The 22111-nt window shown below is 39.3% G+C and overlaps 2 protein-coding genes across 2 annotated transcripts in view; one reads left to right on the forward strand and one right to left on the reverse strand.

The window, feature by feature from the left end:
• On the forward strand, positions 1-17654 carry Hmx (H6 family homeobox). The gene is made up of 3 exons (XM_083044880.1): positions 1-1889; positions 11531-11865; positions 14307-17654. The coding sequence occupies exons 1-3, from the start codon at positions 1294-1296 to the stop codon at positions 15152-15154; spliced, it is 1779 nt and encodes a 592-aa protein (XP_082901006.1). The 5' UTR covers positions 1-1293; the 3' UTR covers positions 15155-17654.
• Positions 11648-22111, reverse strand: part of Tpx-3 (thioredoxin peroxidase 3) — a 25715-nt gene continuing 15251 nt past the window's right edge. Inside the window, exon 10 of the transcript XR_014425953.1 lies at positions 11648-11901. The gene's annotated coding sequence lies outside the window, so the exon portion shown is untranslated. The remainder of the gene's footprint in view (positions 11902-22111) is intronic.

The raw sequence follows: 22111 nt of genomic DNA on the forward strand, positions 1-22111 counted from the left end.
CTCTACCCCGTGTTCCTCCTACCCTCTCGTACAAACGAACACGCGAGTGTGTGTGAGTGTGTGTGTGTGTGTATATGTGCGAGAACGAGCCTCTCCTCATCCGTGTGACCTGCGGTTTCTCCGGCGTTTTCCTACCCTTAATAGCGCGAGCACACAGTGCGCCCATCCGCCGCGGCTCGTCACTCCGCGCCGCGAAGCGTATCGCAGGACACGAGGGTGCCCGCGCACTGCTCTCTTTCTAGCGCGGTTCGAACGCTGTCAGCGCGCGCCGACGCTCTAAACGTTACGTCGCGCGAGCCGAATTCCGACGCGAACGCGTCGTCGTGTCGCGCGTCGCTCGCCCGCGGATACCAGCGACTTTCTTCTACCACGCGAACTGAACGCCGTCCGAACGTATCCGACGTATACAAGCTCCTTCCGCTATTTCTCGACTTGGTCACGTCGTCGTCGTCGTTTCGGACCGACCGAATGGAGAACGGATGTGTCGCGACGATGACTCTCCCCGCGATGACGGGCCGATACAACGCCGCCGGTATGTGACAAGTGCCCGGCGAAAGTGGTAGTGACTCAAGGAAAGTGACGGCACCGATAGTGTATACCTTGGCCTCGGTGTTACACGCGCGAGAAACGCTTTGCGTGCCGCGGGTGAACGAAAGAGAACGGAAGGCGCAAAGGAGAGGAGAAGTTACGTATCAGGCTGGAGCCCGATAGGAGTGGTGGTGAAGAAGGAGAGAGCAAAAGAGAGAGAGAGAGAGAGGGTGGTGAAGATAGAGAGGAGGGGGTGTGATAGGTGGCGGAAGGACGATAGGGAGAGAGGACGAAGGGTGGGCCCTCCAAGTGTCTTGTCTCCTATCATCCTGTCGTCCAGGGTATCGCTTACGAATGTCGCGCGATCGAGCGATCCGTCTGCGATCCACGACGACGCGCGAGAACGTCCTGGCGACGGCCGCGCATCATCGACTACTAACGAGCGGCAGCCTCGTCATCTGAGCCACGATCAACGCGCTGTACGTACCTGTGTGTGTGTGCGTGTGTGTGTGTGTCGTCCTGATATGCGATCATCCGAGGGGGACAGCCGGGTCGCGTCGCGCGAGACGACGGATTCCGCTTAACCGTCGGCTGGTCGAGAAACGAGTATCGAGAAGTCGCGTAAACTGCGAGAACGACGTAGCGCGGCTACGAGCGGCAACCAAGTTGTTGGTTCGAACAATCGTACTATCGGGCTAGCTGGGCTAGCCCGCGGAAGAACTGCCGCAGCAGGAGATCCCCCCGAGTGGACAGATAGCACGCAGGATGTCCGGCGAGACAGAGATCGAAGTGTCGGTCGTTTCGGAGGAGGATCTAGAACTGGAAGGCTCCAGGAGCAGTTCCACGCCGGCGGAACTGCTGCTGCAGGAGAAGAACGGCAAGTCCGGTTGCGGCCTAAGCAATCATCACCACTCGTTTAGCTTCGATTCGGTCAGCAAGCCGGCACTCAGGCCCGCCTGCAATCCGCAGTACACGTCCTTTAGTATCTCCAGTATCCTCGGCAGACCGGAATCGCCGCCCGTCGATTCGACAACGTCCACGGGTTCCGGGGAGAGACAGTCGTCGGACGTCGACAGGACCTCGCCGTTGCCGCAAACGAACTCGCAGAGGATCCCGCCGTCCTGCGGCAGCCCCGGCAGGGTCTTGTCTTCGCCAACGTCTCTCAGGCTGTCCGGCGGCCAGCGCGGGATCCCCGCGACCGGTCACCCCGGCTTGGAGCCCAGGGTCAATTCCGCGGGTATCGGTATCGGATGTGCTACCAGTGCTACTAGTCCGGCCACGACCTTCTCGCCGCCCGGCGACGCTTCCGCCAATCCGCTGCTGGGACACCAAGCGTCGGCAGACCTCGCGATGCTATCAAGGTACGTGGCCTTGGACTCGATTTTCTATCTTTGTGAGTTCTCTTAGCGACAGCGTCAGTTCGTGTAACCGGTACGAGTTAATCTCGTCGCGCTAGCCACTCTTTTCATACATTAAGAAATCACATAAATGATATGTATCTCTGCTCTGGCTCTTTCAAGATTTGATAAGATGAATAGATCCATAGATAAACAAAAATTTTCAAATAATAAAGCCTCACTATCGTAAAATAAAAATTTCACATAAAAAACCTTTCTTAGGATTTCATTATTCAATTAATACGTTTTATTCACGTCGTTGCCTTACATCGAATTTCGTGAAAAATATCTTGCACAAATAGCTTTTTGTTACTTCAATGCATCGCGAACAAACGAAAACGATAGATAATGATATCGATATTATTATTAACGCGCGTGATTATATTTTCAAATATTGCTATAATTTCTGTAGATTATTAAACGTCAGCTCGAGTTGACGTTTAATAATCTACAGAAATGAGTGCAATCGCACTCAACTTCTATTATTCACAAATCTATAAGTTGGTCATCGCATAGATCTACTAGACATTATGTAACGTGTCTACGAAAGTATAAAGAACTGACACAATATAAATGCTGGCTCTACATTATTTACACATGACAAGAAAAGATTCTTAAACTGAATACAAGGGTTAGCCGATGCGTCAATGAATTTTACATGTCTCGTTTTGAAAAGTAAGATACGTAGCCACAGTATATAGAACCTAACTGATGTCATGCACTTTCACTCGAGAATGTAGCTTCTTTCAAAGTCTATTTTCCATAACAAAAAAAAAGATTGCATATTATTATCTCTCTCTTTCGCTTTAATTTTTAACATCGCTTAACTTGACATTTCTATCTCATTTAAATTGCCGAAGCAAAGTGCATTTCAAATGAGTCAAATAATAAACTCCTTTTTTCTATATTTGCGATCTTCTTAATTCTTTCCGATCCTTTTTAATTTTTAATCAATTACTGAAACACGAGAGAACCTATCTCGAAAACTCTATCGAAACGATCAGCTGTTCTTTCTATTATTTTGACTTCACATGTCTAATGCGAGGAAGGTCTACAAAATCTGTGACATTTCTAACAATAAGTAAGTAAGTGTGATATAATCACGCGATACAATCTCTCGACAAGGAAACCGTGAAAGTGAAGCTTCGCGTTTCTAAATTAAGTCTTAAAAACGATTAGTTGTATAGAAGCTTTATTCCTGGCGTTTTATTTCTACGGAAAACAAGCGTCGCGTATTACGAAAAAAATGAAACGGCATGCATAACAACGATTTTATAATAATGCTTTTTACCAACACTGGCGAGAGCACTTTGCGTCGCAAACACGTGTATCGCGCGCGCGTCGTTTATTTAGTGTATACAACGTACACAATACCTTTATATTAAACTCAGTTGATGCGGCAATGTGACCTTCGATTTTATTGGTTGATGGCGTCGAAATAACTGGCCGAAATTCGAACCTTTATACTGATTGGCGATCGTCATTCATTTCCCGTAGAACGATATGTCTGTCAGCGTCGAGTAAAATACGTAGAGCCAACGTCGATATTAGTTTATTATTTATAACGTGCAGCTTTCGCGCAAAACGTCTCTTTAAGAGGCTTTTTTTTAATAAAATAAAAATAAAAAAGAAAGAAATGCGTATTTCTGCATAATTCAATAATTAAACGCCATCGTTTAAAGGTTAATTCAATGGTCATCGCTATTTAATATTAATGCAAAAGTGTCGGCAAATGGAGTTGCTAATACTTACTAATGATTAATTAATTCGTAACAACGTCGTTATTCATATTCGCCGCTCGCGTAATTGGCAGAATTGTTGAATAAATTAAGACCGCACCCTCTCTCCCAGGCAATTAGAAACTCTGCCACGCGCTAATGTTTTAACGATAAAAATACGCATTCGCGAAACTTTGACACCCGAGAGATTCGACAATACCATTGCGACGGATTAATATCCGTTGCTTTACTAACGCTGTTGGCATAATTTTACACGCACACATGTACTGCAAATGCATAGACTGCATCTCTCTCTCTCTCTCTCTCTCTCTCTCTCTCTCTCCCTCTCTCTCTCTCTCTCGCATTAAGAATGCGCAAATTGCATTAACTGAATTATATCGAGCAATACTGCAACACTCGAAGAAATTTTAATTCTTGCGATATGTGTAACGTTATAATCGTTCTATTTCCGAAATAAATTGAAGAAGATATATCTATGTATGCTGTTTAGAAATTATCATTCTCTCTCTTTCAGTTTTGATTAATTTAAACTTGATTTTCTTTAATTATATAAAGCTATTTAATAAATACGCTAGTTAATTAGAAATAAAATTTCTTTTTTAAATGATTCCGTATCATTCTTGTCTTAAGAAGAACATTATTAAAGCTTGATTGCTTACAATTAGTTGCTTAAGAAGTTCAAAAATTAAAAATTATTGAGTAGCGATTAGTGATCCTTATTTTTTCAAAAGAAAGGAAATTTAACTTTCTAAATTCGTTGAAGAAGCCTGAAATATTTTGACTCGGTTGATGCGGTCGACATCCTGTTACCACGGCAATATCCGCGCACGTCAACCTGGATTACGGGTAGGAAGGAATATATATGGGGAACAGTTTTTCGCGCGAGCCGTTTGGAGACCAAAGATTTTCATAGGCGTGATCTCACTTCAGATCAAGATACACGACATATATTGGGGGGTGGCGAGACGTTAAGGGACAGCGGCAACGAGCGAGCGCGTGCGGTGAGGATTATATTATGTGGGAATGGACCGGCAAGAAGGGGTCCGTAATGGGCCTATTAGGCTGTCTCATTTAATAACAACCGTAGCAACAACCCACCCTCTTACATTACTTACGTTACTTAGGAGGGCCCCCGCGCCTGCTATCGGATATATCTACGAGGAATCCGAGCGCGGCACTGCGCGCCGCAAAGAGGCGGCAAGGGAGACTCGAGGGTTCGAGATGATTTTATCAGATTTACACCCCCTCCCGATTGACGGCCTGTCTTCTCCCCTTTCTCTCTCTCTCTCTCTCTCTCTCTCTTTCCCTCCACCCTCACCCTCGTCATCCCTTTCTCCACGGCCATGCTTGGTTACCGCCGCGACGGTGCTACGTTATTGCTTGTTTTCCACCCGTTTACCATTTGATTAAGTTCCACTCGTATGCACCGTTGGGGCACACTTCAGTCAACGAGAAAAGCTTCGTCGAATGGAACCCTTCGCGCAAACAAACTTACCGCGACTGATAAATGGTAACCATAAACAGATTTTCGCCAGAGGCGTATATAGCTAATTTTATTTTTATCGGAAAATGAGATTCTGCCACTCGCACCGGATTATAAACAGCATCTTTATGGTCAACGAAATTCTTCCTCGCAAAATTATTCACGAGAGTCTAAACATATTTGTCTTCATCACAGGTCTATAAAAATTTATAAATTATAAACTTTCAAGTATTAATTTTTTAACAAAATTAGTTGTAAAAGGGATGCTTATTATACATGGACGATGTAGTGCCTCGAGAAATATAATCGATTTCTTTCTTTTTTCCGATAACAGCGCCGAGAAAAGCGCATCGAGTCACTCGCAAATGCAACTTAACGTAAAATGAATATCGTGATCAACACGGATTTTCATTTCCGCGATTGCATAACAAAGAGCAAAAGAGGCGCGTTTCGCCTGTAACAACCGCGCCACACCATAAAATTACAAATTTTATATATATATTATATATACATATTCCATTCGGATCCATTTGCGCGTTTAAATACAATTCGACAAAAATTCGCTCAGCGGCATAGAATTACGCAATAATTGCGCGTTCACGCTGACAATATATACGCCTGTATATGTATGCGTTTCGAGCACATTTCGCAAGCACGCTAATTAACATTGCCAGCTACTGCCAACACAAAATTCCCTGTAATTCCCGTCGCGCGACCGAAACACGCGCGTCGAGATACCGATAGGAGATATCCCCCGCAAGAGAGGGAGGAGTAAAAAATCAATTAGGCATCGAGTGCATAATGGATGCGGATGAAACACCGTGCGCTGGTATAGTCCAAGGTTAAGGAGCCTAAGATTCCCTCGAGAAACGGGCACCTATCCCGCGGCCCATTTAGCCGAAAAGCCAGCAGCCCTTACGTCTCTCTCTTCCGGGAGGAAGCGCGCAAGTTCTAAACCCGATTTATTATTAAATCACCGCTCTACGCCAGCCTCTGAGATTCTCGCTCGCCAAGGTCGTGGAGAGAGGAATGAGGCGCCATGCGATCTCGGCAGCCTCCATCCTTCTACTTATGACTGATCAAATAATAATATTTCTCCGCAGGAATAAGTACGCACGCAAAGATTTACGCGCAGGAGAGAGATACGCCCGATATATACATATATATATATGTGCGCGCTTTATGAAATCGTAACAATCGCATCTCCGAGAATCTCCTTAAAGTGCGACTTGAGCCGGAAAAATGTGCTCCTCGTTGCTCGAGAGTTGATACGTATATAAATGATGTACTGAATACATATTTTATTAGAGATGCACATTTAGAGATTCCATCGCGACCCCGAGCTGATTCAAAAAAATTGTAAAAATTAAAAAGATTCGAGCTCTCTTTCGTATTTTAATGGAAATACCATATTAAGATTTCTGGAAAATTATTGAATTATTGAGAGAATCATATACTGAATTATACATTTTTAAAAATTTTAATAATTGTTCGCGTCTTATCGCGTTTTCAATTCCTACGCTTTCGGATTCGTTCATTTCGTTTCACAAGAGCCATTGATTCTCGGAGTATCGCGAAAATATTTTTTGCTCGTCGAGATTTTGCGAGAGCTTATATTCAGAAACGTTACCGCGGGCGCGATGGAGCGCCGAGAACGAAAGGATCCGTCTGATAATCCGCGACAGAGACTGCCTCGTTAATTACAGTGCTGATGAATGATTCGTTAATTAGGGTGGAATCGCGCTACAAGTTTCAAAGGAAGATACGATAAAGCCTATTGTGTATGATCGCCTATTCGCGAGCGATATGGATGTTTCGACGTTGGGAACAAATGCGGGATATGAGCGACGACGGCGGTCGTATGGACCGCGGATCGTAATTGCAGCGAGATACAATTCCCTCCGTTTCATCCGACACTGATTCGTCCACGCAAAATGGTTTCTCGATTAAAAAATTGTACAAGAAGACGCGACTAATGTATGATACGAGTCGAAATATAATTTCGTGTATATAATTTCGTGCCGGTTTATTCGATATATAAATCGGTTATCAACATAATTTGCATCATTATGATAACTAACGTTATTTCTCTGTGTAAACAATTTTTTGACAAAGAGAATTTGCATTAGCAGATAATTCTGCGATGATAAAGTTTTCTCTAGAATATGTATCAGATTAAAATAGTCTCTGACGTAAAGATGAAAGTAAATTCTCTGTTTCTTCTATTGCAAGTTAGAACGTAATGAAGCCAAATAGCAGATTTAGTCGAACGGCTTTGAAAGCCAATAAATAGTTGTTGGATCATCTCGATGGCGCTTCATAAGACACTGTGTAACGATAGATTGTGTCATATAACACAACATGCAATTATTAAAGAATAAAAGAAAGAAAATAATCAGATTAAAAATGAATACATAAATAAAATATAGTGATTCATAAACTATCATTTATCTAGTTCTTTTCTCTCTTTTTTTTTCTTTTTATTTTTTTCTCTTTATTTTTTCTCTTTATTTTTTTCTCTTTATTTGTTTCTCGTTAATATCCTAATAATCTACTTTTTCTGCCATTTCTTTGCTTTTATTCCTTTTCCTCCAAGGCATAGAGTGATGATTGCATGTTGAGCATACAGATTGCAAACCGCTTTGGGCGCACTTTCGCTAGTGAACGCGCGCGATCGACTTCTCTTTCTTCGCTACGCTCTTAACTACCCCTAGTGTAACGATACACGACGAAACGTATCGTGTTACGGGCGATCGTTAACGGCATAAAGAGTTTATATTTGAGAATGGCACTTACTCACTGAACGCAAGCAGAAACAGAATAATAATCAATACAAGCAAGCGGTATAACGCGTTATTTGAAGACACGGAGGGAAAACTTTAACGGAAATTTTCAATGAAAGCACATTGCGTATCAAAAATATACATAAATTTAAAAAAAATTAAGTGCCAATACTAAATTGTTAAAAAATTTCTTTAACATCGTGTTACATCAAGTTATAAATTAATTATATGTATCAAATTATAATATATATTTCTTTTTTCTCTTGATATACATATCTTTAAAATAAATTTTCCTCAGCAAAACATTTTAAAAATAAATATTTTAATTGTTAAATTTTAGAAAATAAAATTGGTTTCAAAGTCGTATAAAAAGTAGTATAAACAAATGAAAAATATATTCTTTAATTAATTCAAGTAACTTTTACTTTCATAGAAAGTAGTCTTTGTAGTTTTGTTACTAAAGTATTATATCTAACAAAAAAGATTTAAAAAATATGATATTTATAAAAAGGTTATTCTTATTTCTCTTTTGAGATTTCCCTCCAACTTGCAAATGGCAAAATCATTGTCATTAAATTTATTCAAGTAGAAAAAATTTACTAAAAGAGATTATTACAAAGCTAAGAGATTATATAAGGGAGAAATTAACATTATCAGCTAGGAATTAAACGCGCGAATGCAATCGTTACGAGATCATTGGCGAGAGAAGAGGAATAGAAATCAGAAGTGAGACGCGTGAGTCAAGTGCATGCTCGATGACCTGAATCGAGAGAGCTCATTCGAGAGAGGTATCGTTGAAGAGTACCTTAAGTACCTACATACGGAAAAAGAACTCGTAAACCGACCAGCCGCCGAGTGCTTCTGGCCGTCCAGAATGTAAGTCCTGTGAAATTAGACAGTAAAAGGTGGAGGATCTCTCCGCCGAGAGAGATCCGAGTGTTTGGTGTTTATACCTGCTCCTTCAGGGAAGGGTCCCTGAATGCTTACAAACAGGCGGTTGTCAGATTTCCTTTATCTTTTACGCGGCATTTGTGTGCCCCAGATCGTCGTCTCTCCTCTCCCGTTAGCCATGCGAAGCCCTCTCGAGGACCTCGATATCTCGTTCCGATGCCGAGGAAATCGGGAAGGGAATAAGAGGTGCGCCGAAGATCGCGTGTCGCTGAGGAATTCTCTTAGGGAGGGTCTCTCAATTCTTTCTCTACTTCGGTCCCAAGCAGTTATCGTAGTGTTGTTGTCATTGTATCGTATCTATCGCCCGGAATGACACCCTCATCTCAATGATAAACAATCGATGTGTGTTGAGCCTTATTGAAGAGGCATCAACTCATATACAAGCATATATGCATTGCTGATTCTTTAATACAAAGAAATAATTTCTTGAAAGAGAGATCAACTTATCGAATATAAAGAAAAATGCATTTTATTAACCTTATCTCTTAATAAAAAATAAACTGTCCGCAAATGCATTTGTATTGTAAATTTAATTGGCTCAAGAGTCTTTCGAGATAATAAAAAAATACGCTACAATATCTAAGAAAAGCAATAATACTATTTTTGGAATCTTTTTATATAAAAAAAGTTTTCGGATAACAAACCATAAGATTTTTTAATAATGCAACATTAAGTTGCAGATGTCATTAATATCATTTTATAAAAGTTAAGAAAAAATATTGCATCGTTTCAAGATAAGTGAAGAATAAATAAATCGCTGAGTAGACTCCAAAATCAATTTAATCAATGGCGAATAATTAAACTGGCACCGCTGTATTAGAATATTAAAGCAAACAAATTATTTAACCTATCTATTAGTGCAGGGACAGGACTTACATTGTTGGCTAAGCGACACTAGGTGCAAAGTGCTCACTAACAATGTCGTATACACTTTCGCAAGACGAGCACGTATCGAAACGAGATCAGATCGCTCGTCGCAGACAGACTGCCGGGGAAGCGAGGAAGGAATACGGGGAAGTACTAGGGCTTCCGAAGCCTCCTCGGCCCACATGCCCAACCAGCCGGCCCTGCCGGTTGCGATCCTCTGCCTGCCTACCTATATTTCTATCCGAATCGTCGCCGCAAATCGGTGTTACTCGCATTAAGTTTCTACGACGCGTACAGCTGCAACAATGGCGCTTAGCCGCGATCGGAAGTAACGATCGGGGAAAAACCAGAGTGTTCTTGTTGAGCGACCAAATCGTTAAGAGCCAGAGAACAACTGACCGTAAAGACCCAGTGACGGATTTGTCGACAAATGATCTAGGGAAACCCTGACTAGGCCAGGTCACGAATTTCACGAAACGTTTCAAACTTTATATTTGGTTATCGTGTCATATTATCGAGATGGAATGTATATTTTTCAAGACTAGTATGTGGAAATTGCTCATATAATTATCAAAGAATCATTTTAATTAAGATTTCCCCCCCGAATAAGGTATCTCTTTACTAGATTCGCTACTGGAAGGGCCCGTGATGCAGGTATAATACCCTTCGGTCAGGGCGACGATCTCTTCGAGAGCTTCTTGCTCTAAGCGGATTTTTGCTCTTAATAGCCAGTCGAGCGTTTATCCGTAGCACGTCTAGCTATTGTTGCGGCGCAAACACCGTATCCAAATATTCCGACAGTAGAGAATTTTGCTTTCTCCCGAGCGGTTGAGTAAATCCGAAGTAGTAATGGCCGTCGGCTACGAACGACGGTACTTATATACGTATATAACGAACGCGTATTCAAATTATCCCAATTTTGACAGACAGAGATTCTCTTCATATTTATAACGATAATTGTGTTCGTGTTTGTTCGGAAATAAATTTTCCGAAATTCGTGTATTCGATGTTCATGGCAATCAATTATTATTGTATATGATCACATGTTAAACGATCATATAAAGCTTAAAGTTCACGGACTTTGCGAGTTATCTAATATCAATTTACTCTTGTCATTTAATTACTTAACATTACTCTTGACGTAATGACACGTTATTCTCCGCGTTCGTGTCATGTTAAAATATAAATAATCTAATATAATAATGTAAATTTTATATTATATTAAATTAAACGTGACATTTAATTTTAAGTCTCTGCAATCGGTGATTACATTATAATCACAAAAAACTATCTGTAGACTGTGTATTTCAAAAATCCCGATCTAAATGTTAATAATCGATTTATTTCTGACTCAAAGAATTTCTAATATTCAACATTACGTTATTTCAATAGCAAAAAACTCTTTAAATTAAAATTCTGAGAAAATAAAGTCTTCTTGCATATTTAAACGAATAAGAATGTTTGTTTTGACATTTCGATATTCTTGACTTAATTCAAGAAATGCATTTAAAGACAAAGATCCTTAACTTTCAATTGTTTGTAGCGTCAAAGCTACGTATCAACATCTTAAACTAAACATCTCTTATTAGAGACAAAATCATTTCTCGGATTATCTCTATCCGAATAAGACAATTGACAATTAAACAAAATCACTCTTTATATTTTAAACCTTCACCTACCTTTACGAAGAAACTCGGCGTCCTGTTGACTCTTTCAGTCGCTGATAGATCTCTACGCTGTACCGTGTAGCAGTAAAACATCACATGCGTCATCTTGTCGTAGATTGATAGCGAGCCGATATCCGGTCGGCATCGGCGGCCTGTTCTATCCGTCGACGCTGCAGCATCTCCATCAGCACCAGCAACAGCAGCATCAGCATCATTCGCGGCTGGCTGCCGCGGCGTCGTCCGCTCTCAGCAACGCTGTGCAGGTCGCCGGCCAGTCACCGGACATTGTCGACGCCGACGGTATCCGCGGCGTCCTGCTCGGCGGTGCCAGCTGGCCGTTTCCGTGGAGGCCGACGCACAGCCTGCAAACGCTCGAGCATCCCTCACCGAGCGACGTGGTCGGCACCCTCAGCCGCGTTAGCCCCGCGTCCGCGTCTTTCCCGCAGCGAGGTAAGTTCAAGGTCCTTCTTATCCATCCCTTCGTACCTGTAAGCAGATCGAGACGACTTATTTAGGATAATCCAGAAGAAAGTACAATTCGAAAGATGTTAACATTGTTTCGCGCAAAATGTGGTGCTCCAAAGCATCAATGTGTGTATTATGAAACATATCTCTTCGCTCGAATCTCTTTGAGCGAAAGATATAAGCGATTAAGGGAAAGATATAAAAATATGAAAGAGAATTAAACTCTTGGTCTAACAATAAGTCTCTGTATAATCGGTGGTACTATTATAATCATTAAAAAAAAAACTATCTGCAAAAAATATTGAATATTAAATATTAAATGATATATTAAAAATTATATTTAATATTTTCTATGCATAAAATGTCTTTTAAATAAATTAATTATCGCATTTAAAAGAGGGATTAAAACATGCCCACGACTTGAAGTTTTCAAGATTATGTACCACAATTTATGGAGACGCGAAATCGCAAAGAGAAGATGAAAAGAAATAAAAGAAACGAGAGTTGAAGCGAGACCTCTCATAGATATACAGATCTATATTGTCTATATATGTTATAGAGACGTGCGCGCGTATATCTATCTGTATCTCTTCGCGTATACAAATACACGTAAGGCTTCCACGGCTTCCACCACGACAAACCAATGTCGATCGCCTTACCCACCAATCGTTTTGCTTCTGCCACCTTGCCTAAGTACTTAGATAGTTACTATCCGCATCTACAAATACATCTACGATGGTTTATTGAATTCTTTCTACTTGATAGCGCGTTTCCACATTATAACGTTAAATTCTTTAACGGTACAATGATAGTAATAATAATTGTGTGATTACTGTCGTGTATTATTTTTATCTTGAGATTCCTTAAAAATTACTAAATATCTAATTTCTTCAAAATAAATAGATTAATCTAAATATAAAATATAAAAATATAGGAAAATAGAAAAATTACTTCAAAATATATGTATCAAAGAAATCATGAGATTTTCTTAACGGATATTGTTTCAATAGTAATAGTAATGATGTTCACTCAACGAATAAGAAAAACTGGAAAACGTATTTTTAAAAATACGTTTTCCAGTTTCGCTCGATTATATATTTCTCCTAACAAATATCAAATTATTGATTATAAAAAAGAATCGTATCTAGTTTCGTTTCAGCCGACTTTTTTATCTACGCTACACAACGATTATTTGTGGAGAAAAAGAATCAAATCCATCCATATGCATTAATGACATTACACCACTAATAGAATAGAAAAATGATCATTTATCTCCGATCGCAATTTATTGCAAGTGTCGTTATATTTTATATTATTGTTACCGAAAATATATATTCCATTGACAGGATTATTACAATGTTTCAGAAAAATTTAATTACCGAGTAATTTCTGTGGCAGAAATTATCTGAGAAAGATTAAATTATTCGATTAATATTGTAAAATATTGCACGCCAATTTTAAAAAACATATGTATAAAAAAAAATATTTATAGAAGAAATGAATAAAATTGTTGTACATTCCTTTCGTCATATACTTTAAGAGGAGTCGCGACGGCGGTATTTTATACCCAAATATGCGTACGTCACACAAATAATGTGGTTGGACGATGTATATTCGTTTACATACGCAATTTAATACAGAGCAATTATGTCAAAATGGATTGATAGAATATTAATTAGCGTTCTATTAATTGATTAAATATTCAATACGGATAGAGAAATTATATAATGGCGATTTATCGGAGCGCGCGTGAGAGAATTTGTAAATCCAAGGCGCTCTCGCCGAATTGATTGATGCGGATGCATTTAAAAAGAAGGGCGATTAACGTGTTTACTTTTCTCTCGTTAACTATGATTTGATTATATACAATCAATACATGTATAATGTATGCCTTGCATATATTCAACTACTAAATATCTCATTATATGATACAACACAATTAAATATAATCCTTGCACTATTAATCAGACTATTAATCGGGCTGGTTTCGCTATTTCGTTAAGAACAATCCTAGTTAAAAAATATAAAAAAAAATTTTTATAAACAAAAGGGCATTTGTTTTAGAATATAACTGGTACAAAAAAATTTAACAGAAAAAACGTTACTCAATAAGTAACGATCTATTTCGGATAAAGTGTTTGATTGCAACTAAAAATATATTTAGATATATCGAAAAAGAGGAGAAATAATTATAAATATAATTTTCGATAAAATTAGACGAAAAATCAAAATAAATCGGAATTTCTGAAAGAAAATCCGTGTTTATCGATAAGCGTTCGATGCAATTTATTAATAGTTGAGCGAGAGATGGTTCTAGTAAGGACATGTGCACGCGAAATGCGAGATTAATACGCGCGAGACGCATTTTAAAAAAATAGGGAAAACAGTGATGGAATTTAAGATGCGTATATTTTTTTTATGCGCAGACGAGCTCGACGACGACAACGGCGACGATCGTCTGCACCGTGCGAGGAGTCCGTCGAGTGGCGACGAGGTTCACGACGACCTCGGTGAAGGGGACGATTGTGCGGACGCCGACGGCGAGGGCGAATCCACCTCGACGAGCCTTCACGGTACTTCGGCCGGCGGTGGTGGCGGTGGTGGTGGAGGTGGTGGCAATAATAACAATAATAGCAATCAGAACAACGTGCAAGTCGGCATGGACAGTCGCGAATCGAACAGCATAAAGCGCAAGAAGAAGACCAGGACGGTATTCTCCAGGTCGCAAGTGTTCCAATTGGAGAGCACGTTCGACATGAAACGCTACCTCTCGTCGTCGGAGCGAGCGGGCCTCGCCGCCTCGCTCAGGCTCACCGAGACCCAGGTGAAGATCTGGTTCCAAAATCGACGGAACAAGTGGAAGCGGCAGCTGGCCGCCGAGCTGGAGGCCGCGAATATGGCTCACGCCACTCAGAGGCTGGTGAGGGTGCCGATTCTGTATCACGACGCGTCAGCTGGCACCGCCACATCCGCCGGCGTCTCTGTATCGGTGTCGGCACCTGGACCACCATGTCCACCGGCGCCGTCGATCGGCGTCACCTCCGCCTTGTCGCATTCAGTCGGCGTCGGCGTGGGCGTCGGCGTCGGCACCTCCTGCGCGCCCACCACGGCGCAGCCCATCTTCTACTCCCATCACCATCAGCACCACCATCATCATCCGGCGGCGGCCCACGTACAGGCGCACAGTCTCCTGTCCCACCAGGTGCACCCTCAACCGCCACCCCCACCCCCGCCGCCGCCCAACGGCCAACCACCACGGACGTCCTCGCAATAACACCGTCCGACGACTTACGAGGGTAGCGTGCGTCTGCTGAGGGAGACGACGACGCTGAACGACGCGACGACGACGCTTTCTTGCCTGGGTCGCGCCATCAGGCTGATCGACGTAGACGAGTAGAAATGCAATCGTACGGGCCTCGCGATCGTCCCGCGACATCGCGGATCACACGGCGCAGCTGTCCCCTCGGCGGTAATCGAGAGCGACGGAACTCGAATGCTTTTCTAGTGCGGACTATTGGACGACTAATTGGCGTGAATAAATGTGAGTATAAGCGGGAAATGTAGAGTTTTTTGTATCGATTAGGTAAAATTAAATTATAGACAATCTAATGTTAAAATTGCATTCTCTATTTTGGGATAAAAGAAAAGAAAAACTTGATGATGATTTTATTCTCTTATTCCTGCAGCGCATCTCACGGTAAATAAAACATAATTTTGTCGGAATATAAACGCTGCAAGTTGAAACTCTACATTTTCTAAGCATAAGCTTATACTCACATATCTCTATTCATATTCTTTATCTTCTATTGTTACTTAGGAAAATATATAATCTTTTGCAAATTATTCAATAAAATTATTTTTGGTGCTTGATAAAGAGGCTTTAAGTCGCAAAACACAATATTATTTGTCTTGAAAAAAATAATAAAAAATGTACAAAATTGATAATACATTCCATTTTGATAATTATAATGTTTAATTAAGATTATTGGATAATATTTCGTTTTGTAAATAATTAAATTTTCTTTCGCCTGGCTCCAGAAAAACAAGACATTTCAAGACTTATGCCTTTTTCATATCAAGCGCCAGAGATATTATGCTAGTCCGCGCAATTATGCAGAGAATTGAACTGTGATTATAATGATTTTTTTTTAACTCCCTTCCTCGAACCACGGGCGACGAAAGTTGGCCGCGATCTCGTATGGTTTCTCTTCCGGTCTTTTATCGCCGATGTAATAATACCGCGCCGTATAAGTTGTCGCTTCCAGTTCGTTTGTGTACCTATGTCCTGTGCAGCACGGGATGCAAAATTTCACGACGATATACCGCGATCGGAAAGACGGGAATTAGATTTCACTTGCATTCGATTTCACTTGAATATATTTGGAATCTCTGTAGATAGAATAATAATTAGATCGCGATAGAGCGACTTGTGCCAGTACGCGTTGTGAGAGAAACAATTCGCGCGGATGCGAGGATGAAATTTTCGAACCGTCCCGCGCGCGATGATTGTACGACACTCGATATTTTAATTGTTGTCGAATCGTGCTCGTTTCTCTAATCGTTTCCCCCCTCCCCCCTCTGTAAATAGTCTTTGCGCAAAATGTATAATTCGCGTTTAATTGTAATTTTGAGCGCCGAGGGAGACCGAGCTACGAGAGCCCGTAATCGGGAGCTGCATTAATGTAATCCAGGAATTAGAATGTCGGTGCAACTTCGGTGAGTTCGATTTTCGATACGAAGGAAATATCAAGTAAAAAATGTTTGCGCGTTTCCATTGTCGCGCGTATATGTATAAACATGGGAGATTGTTTTCGCGTGTCTACAGAAATTTGAACTCGCTGAAATTACATTGGTTCCAATACCTGATGTATAAAACGGGATTCGCTGTGGTTGTAAAATTGGACATACGGACACATATTCACGTACACGCAAAACACACACACACATACATATAGACACACACACATGTTAAGACACAGGCAGGGTTCCTACGATATATTCCACATGTTGTGATAAGTATCTAAACGAATAATTTTATTAAACAGAACGGTAGAGCTACGAAATACCGCCTCTCTCACATTGTATATCACCTATCTATAGACGTCAATTAAGATGAAGGTTCGCCATACCGTGTTTTATACGGATATTTGTGATCCGGGATCTTAAATTATTGTACAGCCGATCGTTTCGTAATCGCTAAATAATGATCGTTGAACCATAACAATACACGTCATTCGTATTTCCTCTTCTCAGGATCAATATCGAGCTAGTCGCGATCTCGTTTGCGAAGTAATACTTTTCGTAAATTCGACATTTGCCTATAGGATCGACGAACAGGATCGAATAAAAAAAATACGAATATCGCTTAAATTGCACTTTTGCTGTGACGCTCGCAAAAGGATAATAATGAAATAATGGTATACGCGCCGATGGGGCGTTCACACAAAAATCCCGAGTCCAAATTAATCCCGAGTTAAAATTAATTGTGTTGCGCGCGGCTTTATAAGGGGTCGTGTCGTAACTAAACAAATTGACACAGAGCAAAATTACAACGTTCCGTTTTCAAAATAAAATCGACCGGCGATTCATTGATGGAGTCGCGAGCGTATCAAAAAGTGCATCGGTTAATCAAACCTATTGATCCATATTTGCATTGCTATCTATGCTGTCTGAATACGATCACGTAATATGGATAAACTCGTGAAACAAAAAAAAATTACTGAAAAAGGACTTTTACATTATATCGTGGAATTGCTAAACTTTTCACAGATAAATGTGAGGAGGAAAAATATAGTATAATCAATTCTCCCGAAATTTAAAATTAAAAATCTTTAAATCTTTTCTATCAGAATTTATATGAAACAATGATGTACTTCAAAGTTCTAATTATTCAATTCCTATAGAAGAATATGACGGTCATTAATTTATAATCAACTTGTAAAATGTCTTTTCTTTAAGCAGTCAGCAAAATTATAAATAATAATTATATTTGAGGAAAAATTTTAAACAACGCATAAATTAATTCCTATGAATTCGATTAATCGTATTTAAAAAAATTAATTTTAGAATTTTTATTATTAGTTAGAAATGCAATAATCAAAAATTAATATAACAACAAGATCTCGATGCATCTCGTAAAAGAATATGCATGGCACAGATTTCTGATGAATATATATTACTTGAATATTTATTATCCAATATCCAATTCTCTCGCAACACATAAGCGTTTCACGCATATAATACCTATTAATTTTATTCTTTTTGCCTTTTTATCACAAATAATGACAGATCTTTATTACAGACTTTTCTCGCGTACAGTGATTGTATATATTCAGAAATTTCGATATTGCAAAAAATTTGGATATCAGAAGAATGCAGACATATGTATTTGTTGGATATCTGTGACTTATGATTGCATAATCAAAAATGTAGCATAATAATTACGCGTGTGTATGTGCGATTTTTCACGCGCTCCACTCTTGGCAAGAGTGGAGCATCAAGCGTTCCAGAGCGCGACATCGCGCATTTGACGCACGCATTCACGCTCGTCGAAACGACGAAGCTGGCAACGCGACCACGAGGGAGGACCGACGACAATGCATCTGCATCGCCTACATTCCGCATCCGTTGCACATCCATATGATGCGGTGACAGCGTATCCGAGTAAGTACGCGCGCGTAAGTACGTGCACTTCAATCAACGCTCTCGCGCCATCGCATCTTCGTGTGTCTCTTTGCTGATGGCCTCTGATCTCTCTGATCTACCTTTATGAACCTTTCTCTCTCTCTCTCTTTTTCGCTCTATCTTTCTCTGTTCATCTCTGCCTTTTTGTATCTCGCACAATAACATTTACAGCTTTACCGACTTCTTGTAAATTTCCCGCTCGCAACACCCGCACGCAGTAATCCTTCATGGACCAGAGGGAATTGTTAGTATCGAGGATATTATCTAGCGTCTCGCGTTTACGTATCTGTTTCCGCATACGCGATTGTTTTACACGTGAGCTCTATACAATTGCGTTTACGTTGTACATACAATCACAGGAGATGAATATTTGGGAGATAAATTCATTGATATATCTCTTGGATATTGAATGATTAAATATACATATTGCGTGACATCTAGATATCCAATAAATATCCTAGATATTATAAAATATGTTGTACCCATAGAAATGTATTTATAGTATGCATTAAAAATGATAAATTCTCCCTAAAACAATAAAATATACAATTTTATTAAAAATTAATTTCTTTTTTATAAAAATTTTATTTTGATATACATATAATACTGTTTTTAGATGCAAGTAAAAGAAAATGTTATTATATCTTTATTATTTTTATACGTAAACAAAATATTTTATTTCCATATAAAAATCTATGATAATCTATTATATTAACTTGAAAAAGAGCAACGAAAATTCCTTTAAGTAACGAGATTTTCAAAGTTTGTTACATCGTGTAAGTCCGATCCATTTCCAAGAGTGCGTCAAATCTAATGGCTGCGCACGAAGACGACCGTACACAAAAATATATTTCGTCAGGGAGACTATCCGCAAACATTTTCGCAAGACCTTTTGTTGTTCGTAAAACGGAGAGCCGATAGCGAAAAACTATACTCACGCATCGTGTTGTAAAAACAAAAAAAGGGAAACAAACGTCTCGTTATAGAAACATATCGAAACTGCCTACATATACAGAGAGAAGGATATATGTATAAAATTCGGAGATCAATTATTATTTAATTTTTCAAAGTGCTCAGCATTAATTATGAAATTAGTAAGTAATTTTTACCACATTCAATCAGCAATATTGTTCAATAATTTATGAGCAGCGCGACTCATTTTTCAAATTAAATTAATCTAAAATGTTATGCCTGCAAAGCTATTACAGAGCATTTTTAATAACTGATATGAATTTTCATGTGTAAAATTGTAATATTAGAAATAAAATTAATATAAAAATAATATAAGCCAAAGAAAAGATAATGAAATAATAATAATGGATCGTTATCAATCTATCAAAAATATATTAAAATAAAATAATTGCTTAACAAGTATGTTGATAGATTTTATATATCTATATTATATATAAATAAGCAAGATAAAAGCAAATTAAAAAAATTAGAATATTAAAACACAAATCGAAATACTATTGATAGAAAAAAATAACAATTGTAACTTGTACATTTAAAAACAACTTGAAATAATTTAACAACGATTTAAAATGCAGAAAAAATGCTCCGATCTTTCTCAATTTATCTAAAGCTTATTATCTAAAGCTGCATTTTTGAAACGTGGCGTGTGTGCACCGATTAGCTTGACCCTCGTCGTATTACTCCCTTTTGAAGAGAAATTTTCCGGTTTTTAAAAGCATATCGAAATCGTGTTTGTCGAGGATCGAAAGTTTACCAGCTCATTGTCACCGGCAATCCGGAGTCGAGTTGCAGCCCTCTCGCGCCATCACGCCTTCCCTCTTCTATTTTCCTATCGTATCGCGTCCCAAAGTAATTTAACACGTAAGGGGATGACAACGGACTCAAAACTCGCGTCCTTTTAAGAGCCCGTAAGTGACGATCATATTACATTACTGAATTTACAAAATTTGCCGGAACCGATGAGTTTTTTCTTTTTTTTTCTATTCTTATATCGCGATTACCTCTGATTAATAGCAATAATAAAAACTTTTTTATAGAGATGAAATATATTACAGCATTACCATTCCAGATTTATTTTTATGATAATAATTGATATCAAAGTCTCTTTCAAATATAGACAGCTTTTTCATCTTAAAATCTGACAAAAATAAAGATATGTAAAACGTTGAAATTATTTCCAATTTATAATTTCAAAGAAATTAACTTTAATGAATTATACCTATGTCTAAAAGTCATTAAAATCGGTGAAAAATAATTCCTACGTCTCTTTATGTAAATCACCGATATTACAGAACCCTTACACTATCCTAAAGATGTCCATCTTCATGTCTAACTTGAATTACCCCAATGAGAGATGCGGATTGATAAGAAATTAATTGTCGCGCCTACCGCAGAGAGAGAAGGTCGTTTAATTTGCTCGCAACCTCGTCGATCGGCTAATCGAGTTAATTACCGTGAAGGGGGATAACGCGGCGATGACTTTGCGACAACAGCTGTAGCGACACGAAACAACGCGAATGACCACCGCAGATGACGTCTCTCGGAGCGAGAGGGTGAGCGTACGGTCGATTTATCGCGGCCCATTATCGCCCCCTGCGATCGTTCCGTGACCGTTATTACCCGTCCGTAAAGAAGACTCGAGGCCGGATAATTACTCTAATGGAATAATTTTTTGGAAAAATCTATCGTTGATGCCGCGGGTGTGCACGACAAAACGCACGGCAGCGCAAGCCACACCCCGAAGAACCGGCGTTCGCGATCCGGAGCTCGTTAACCGCACGCACGCACACACACGATCTTCCGTAAAAGGAAACGATAAACGTAGAAATGAATGAATAAATGCATCGAGCTCTCGATTAACATCGCATTACTAATCCCCGGAGAACGCGACGAAATTGCAGTCGAGAGATCTCGATAAGATATGTTTTGTTTCCTTACTATTGTATTTTATCATTATTTTTGAAGATTTGCAATTATTTTGATAGCTTCTTTTAAATATTTTTATATATGACAAAATTCTTCTATATTGGATATTTCAATTATATTAATTTATTATATATACATAAAAATATATAATATCTTTATGTATATATATAGTAACAGAGAGTATCATTCTGATAAGAAATTTGACAAAAATTATGTGTTTTGAGAAAATCGCAATTTGTTTTCACTGTTTCTACAGATCGTAAAATTTACGACGGTAATTTTTTTAGAGTAACATTTTTATACGCGTGCAGTAACAGAAGAACCAATGTCAAAGTACGTTTTGTACTCCATTGGGACTTCCTCCGAGGGTTATATTAATATTTATGATACTCCATAAAAATGTATTCATGTTGGAAAAGAAACTTTTGTCCGTGTATCCCTAATCGTCCCTCGCGATCTTATGTTTAACTTTTTTCACGGCATTCTTTATGCCAAATGTGTAATGTTTTGGCATTATATCTAACTTCTTGGAAACTTCAATATCTCATTAGAGATGCTAGAAATATTCCCCTTGTTTGTACGAGTTCAAATTGCGCTGCAAATATACAATGTGTAAAATACGAATGCACATCTCAATGCGGAGAAAAAA

This window comes from Prenolepis imparis, unplaced genomic scaffold (genome assembly GCF_030444845.1).
Source record: "Prenolepis imparis isolate NDT839.2.m4 unplaced genomic scaffold, iyPreImpa1.0 SCAF_8, whole genome shotgun sequence".
NCBI lineage: Eukaryota > Metazoa > Arthropoda > Insecta > Hymenoptera > Formicidae > Prenolepis > Prenolepis imparis.

What these genes read in the sequence shown, in the direction of transcription:
- Hmx (XM_083044880.1), top strand. Translation starts at nt 1,294, where the DNA reads ATGTCCGGCGAGACAGAGATCGAAGTGTCGGTCGTTTCGGAGGAGGAT. An exon ending in GACCTCGCGATGCTATCAAG is followed by an intron (nt 1,890 to 11,530) that starts GTACGTGGCCTT and finishes ATCTTGTCGTAG; the next exon opens with ATTGATAGCGAGCCGATATC. An exon ending in CGCGTCTTTCCCGCAGCGAG is followed by an intron (nt 11,866 to 14,306) that starts GTAAGTTCAAGG and finishes TTTTATGCGCAG; the next exon opens with ACGAGCTCGACGACGACAAC.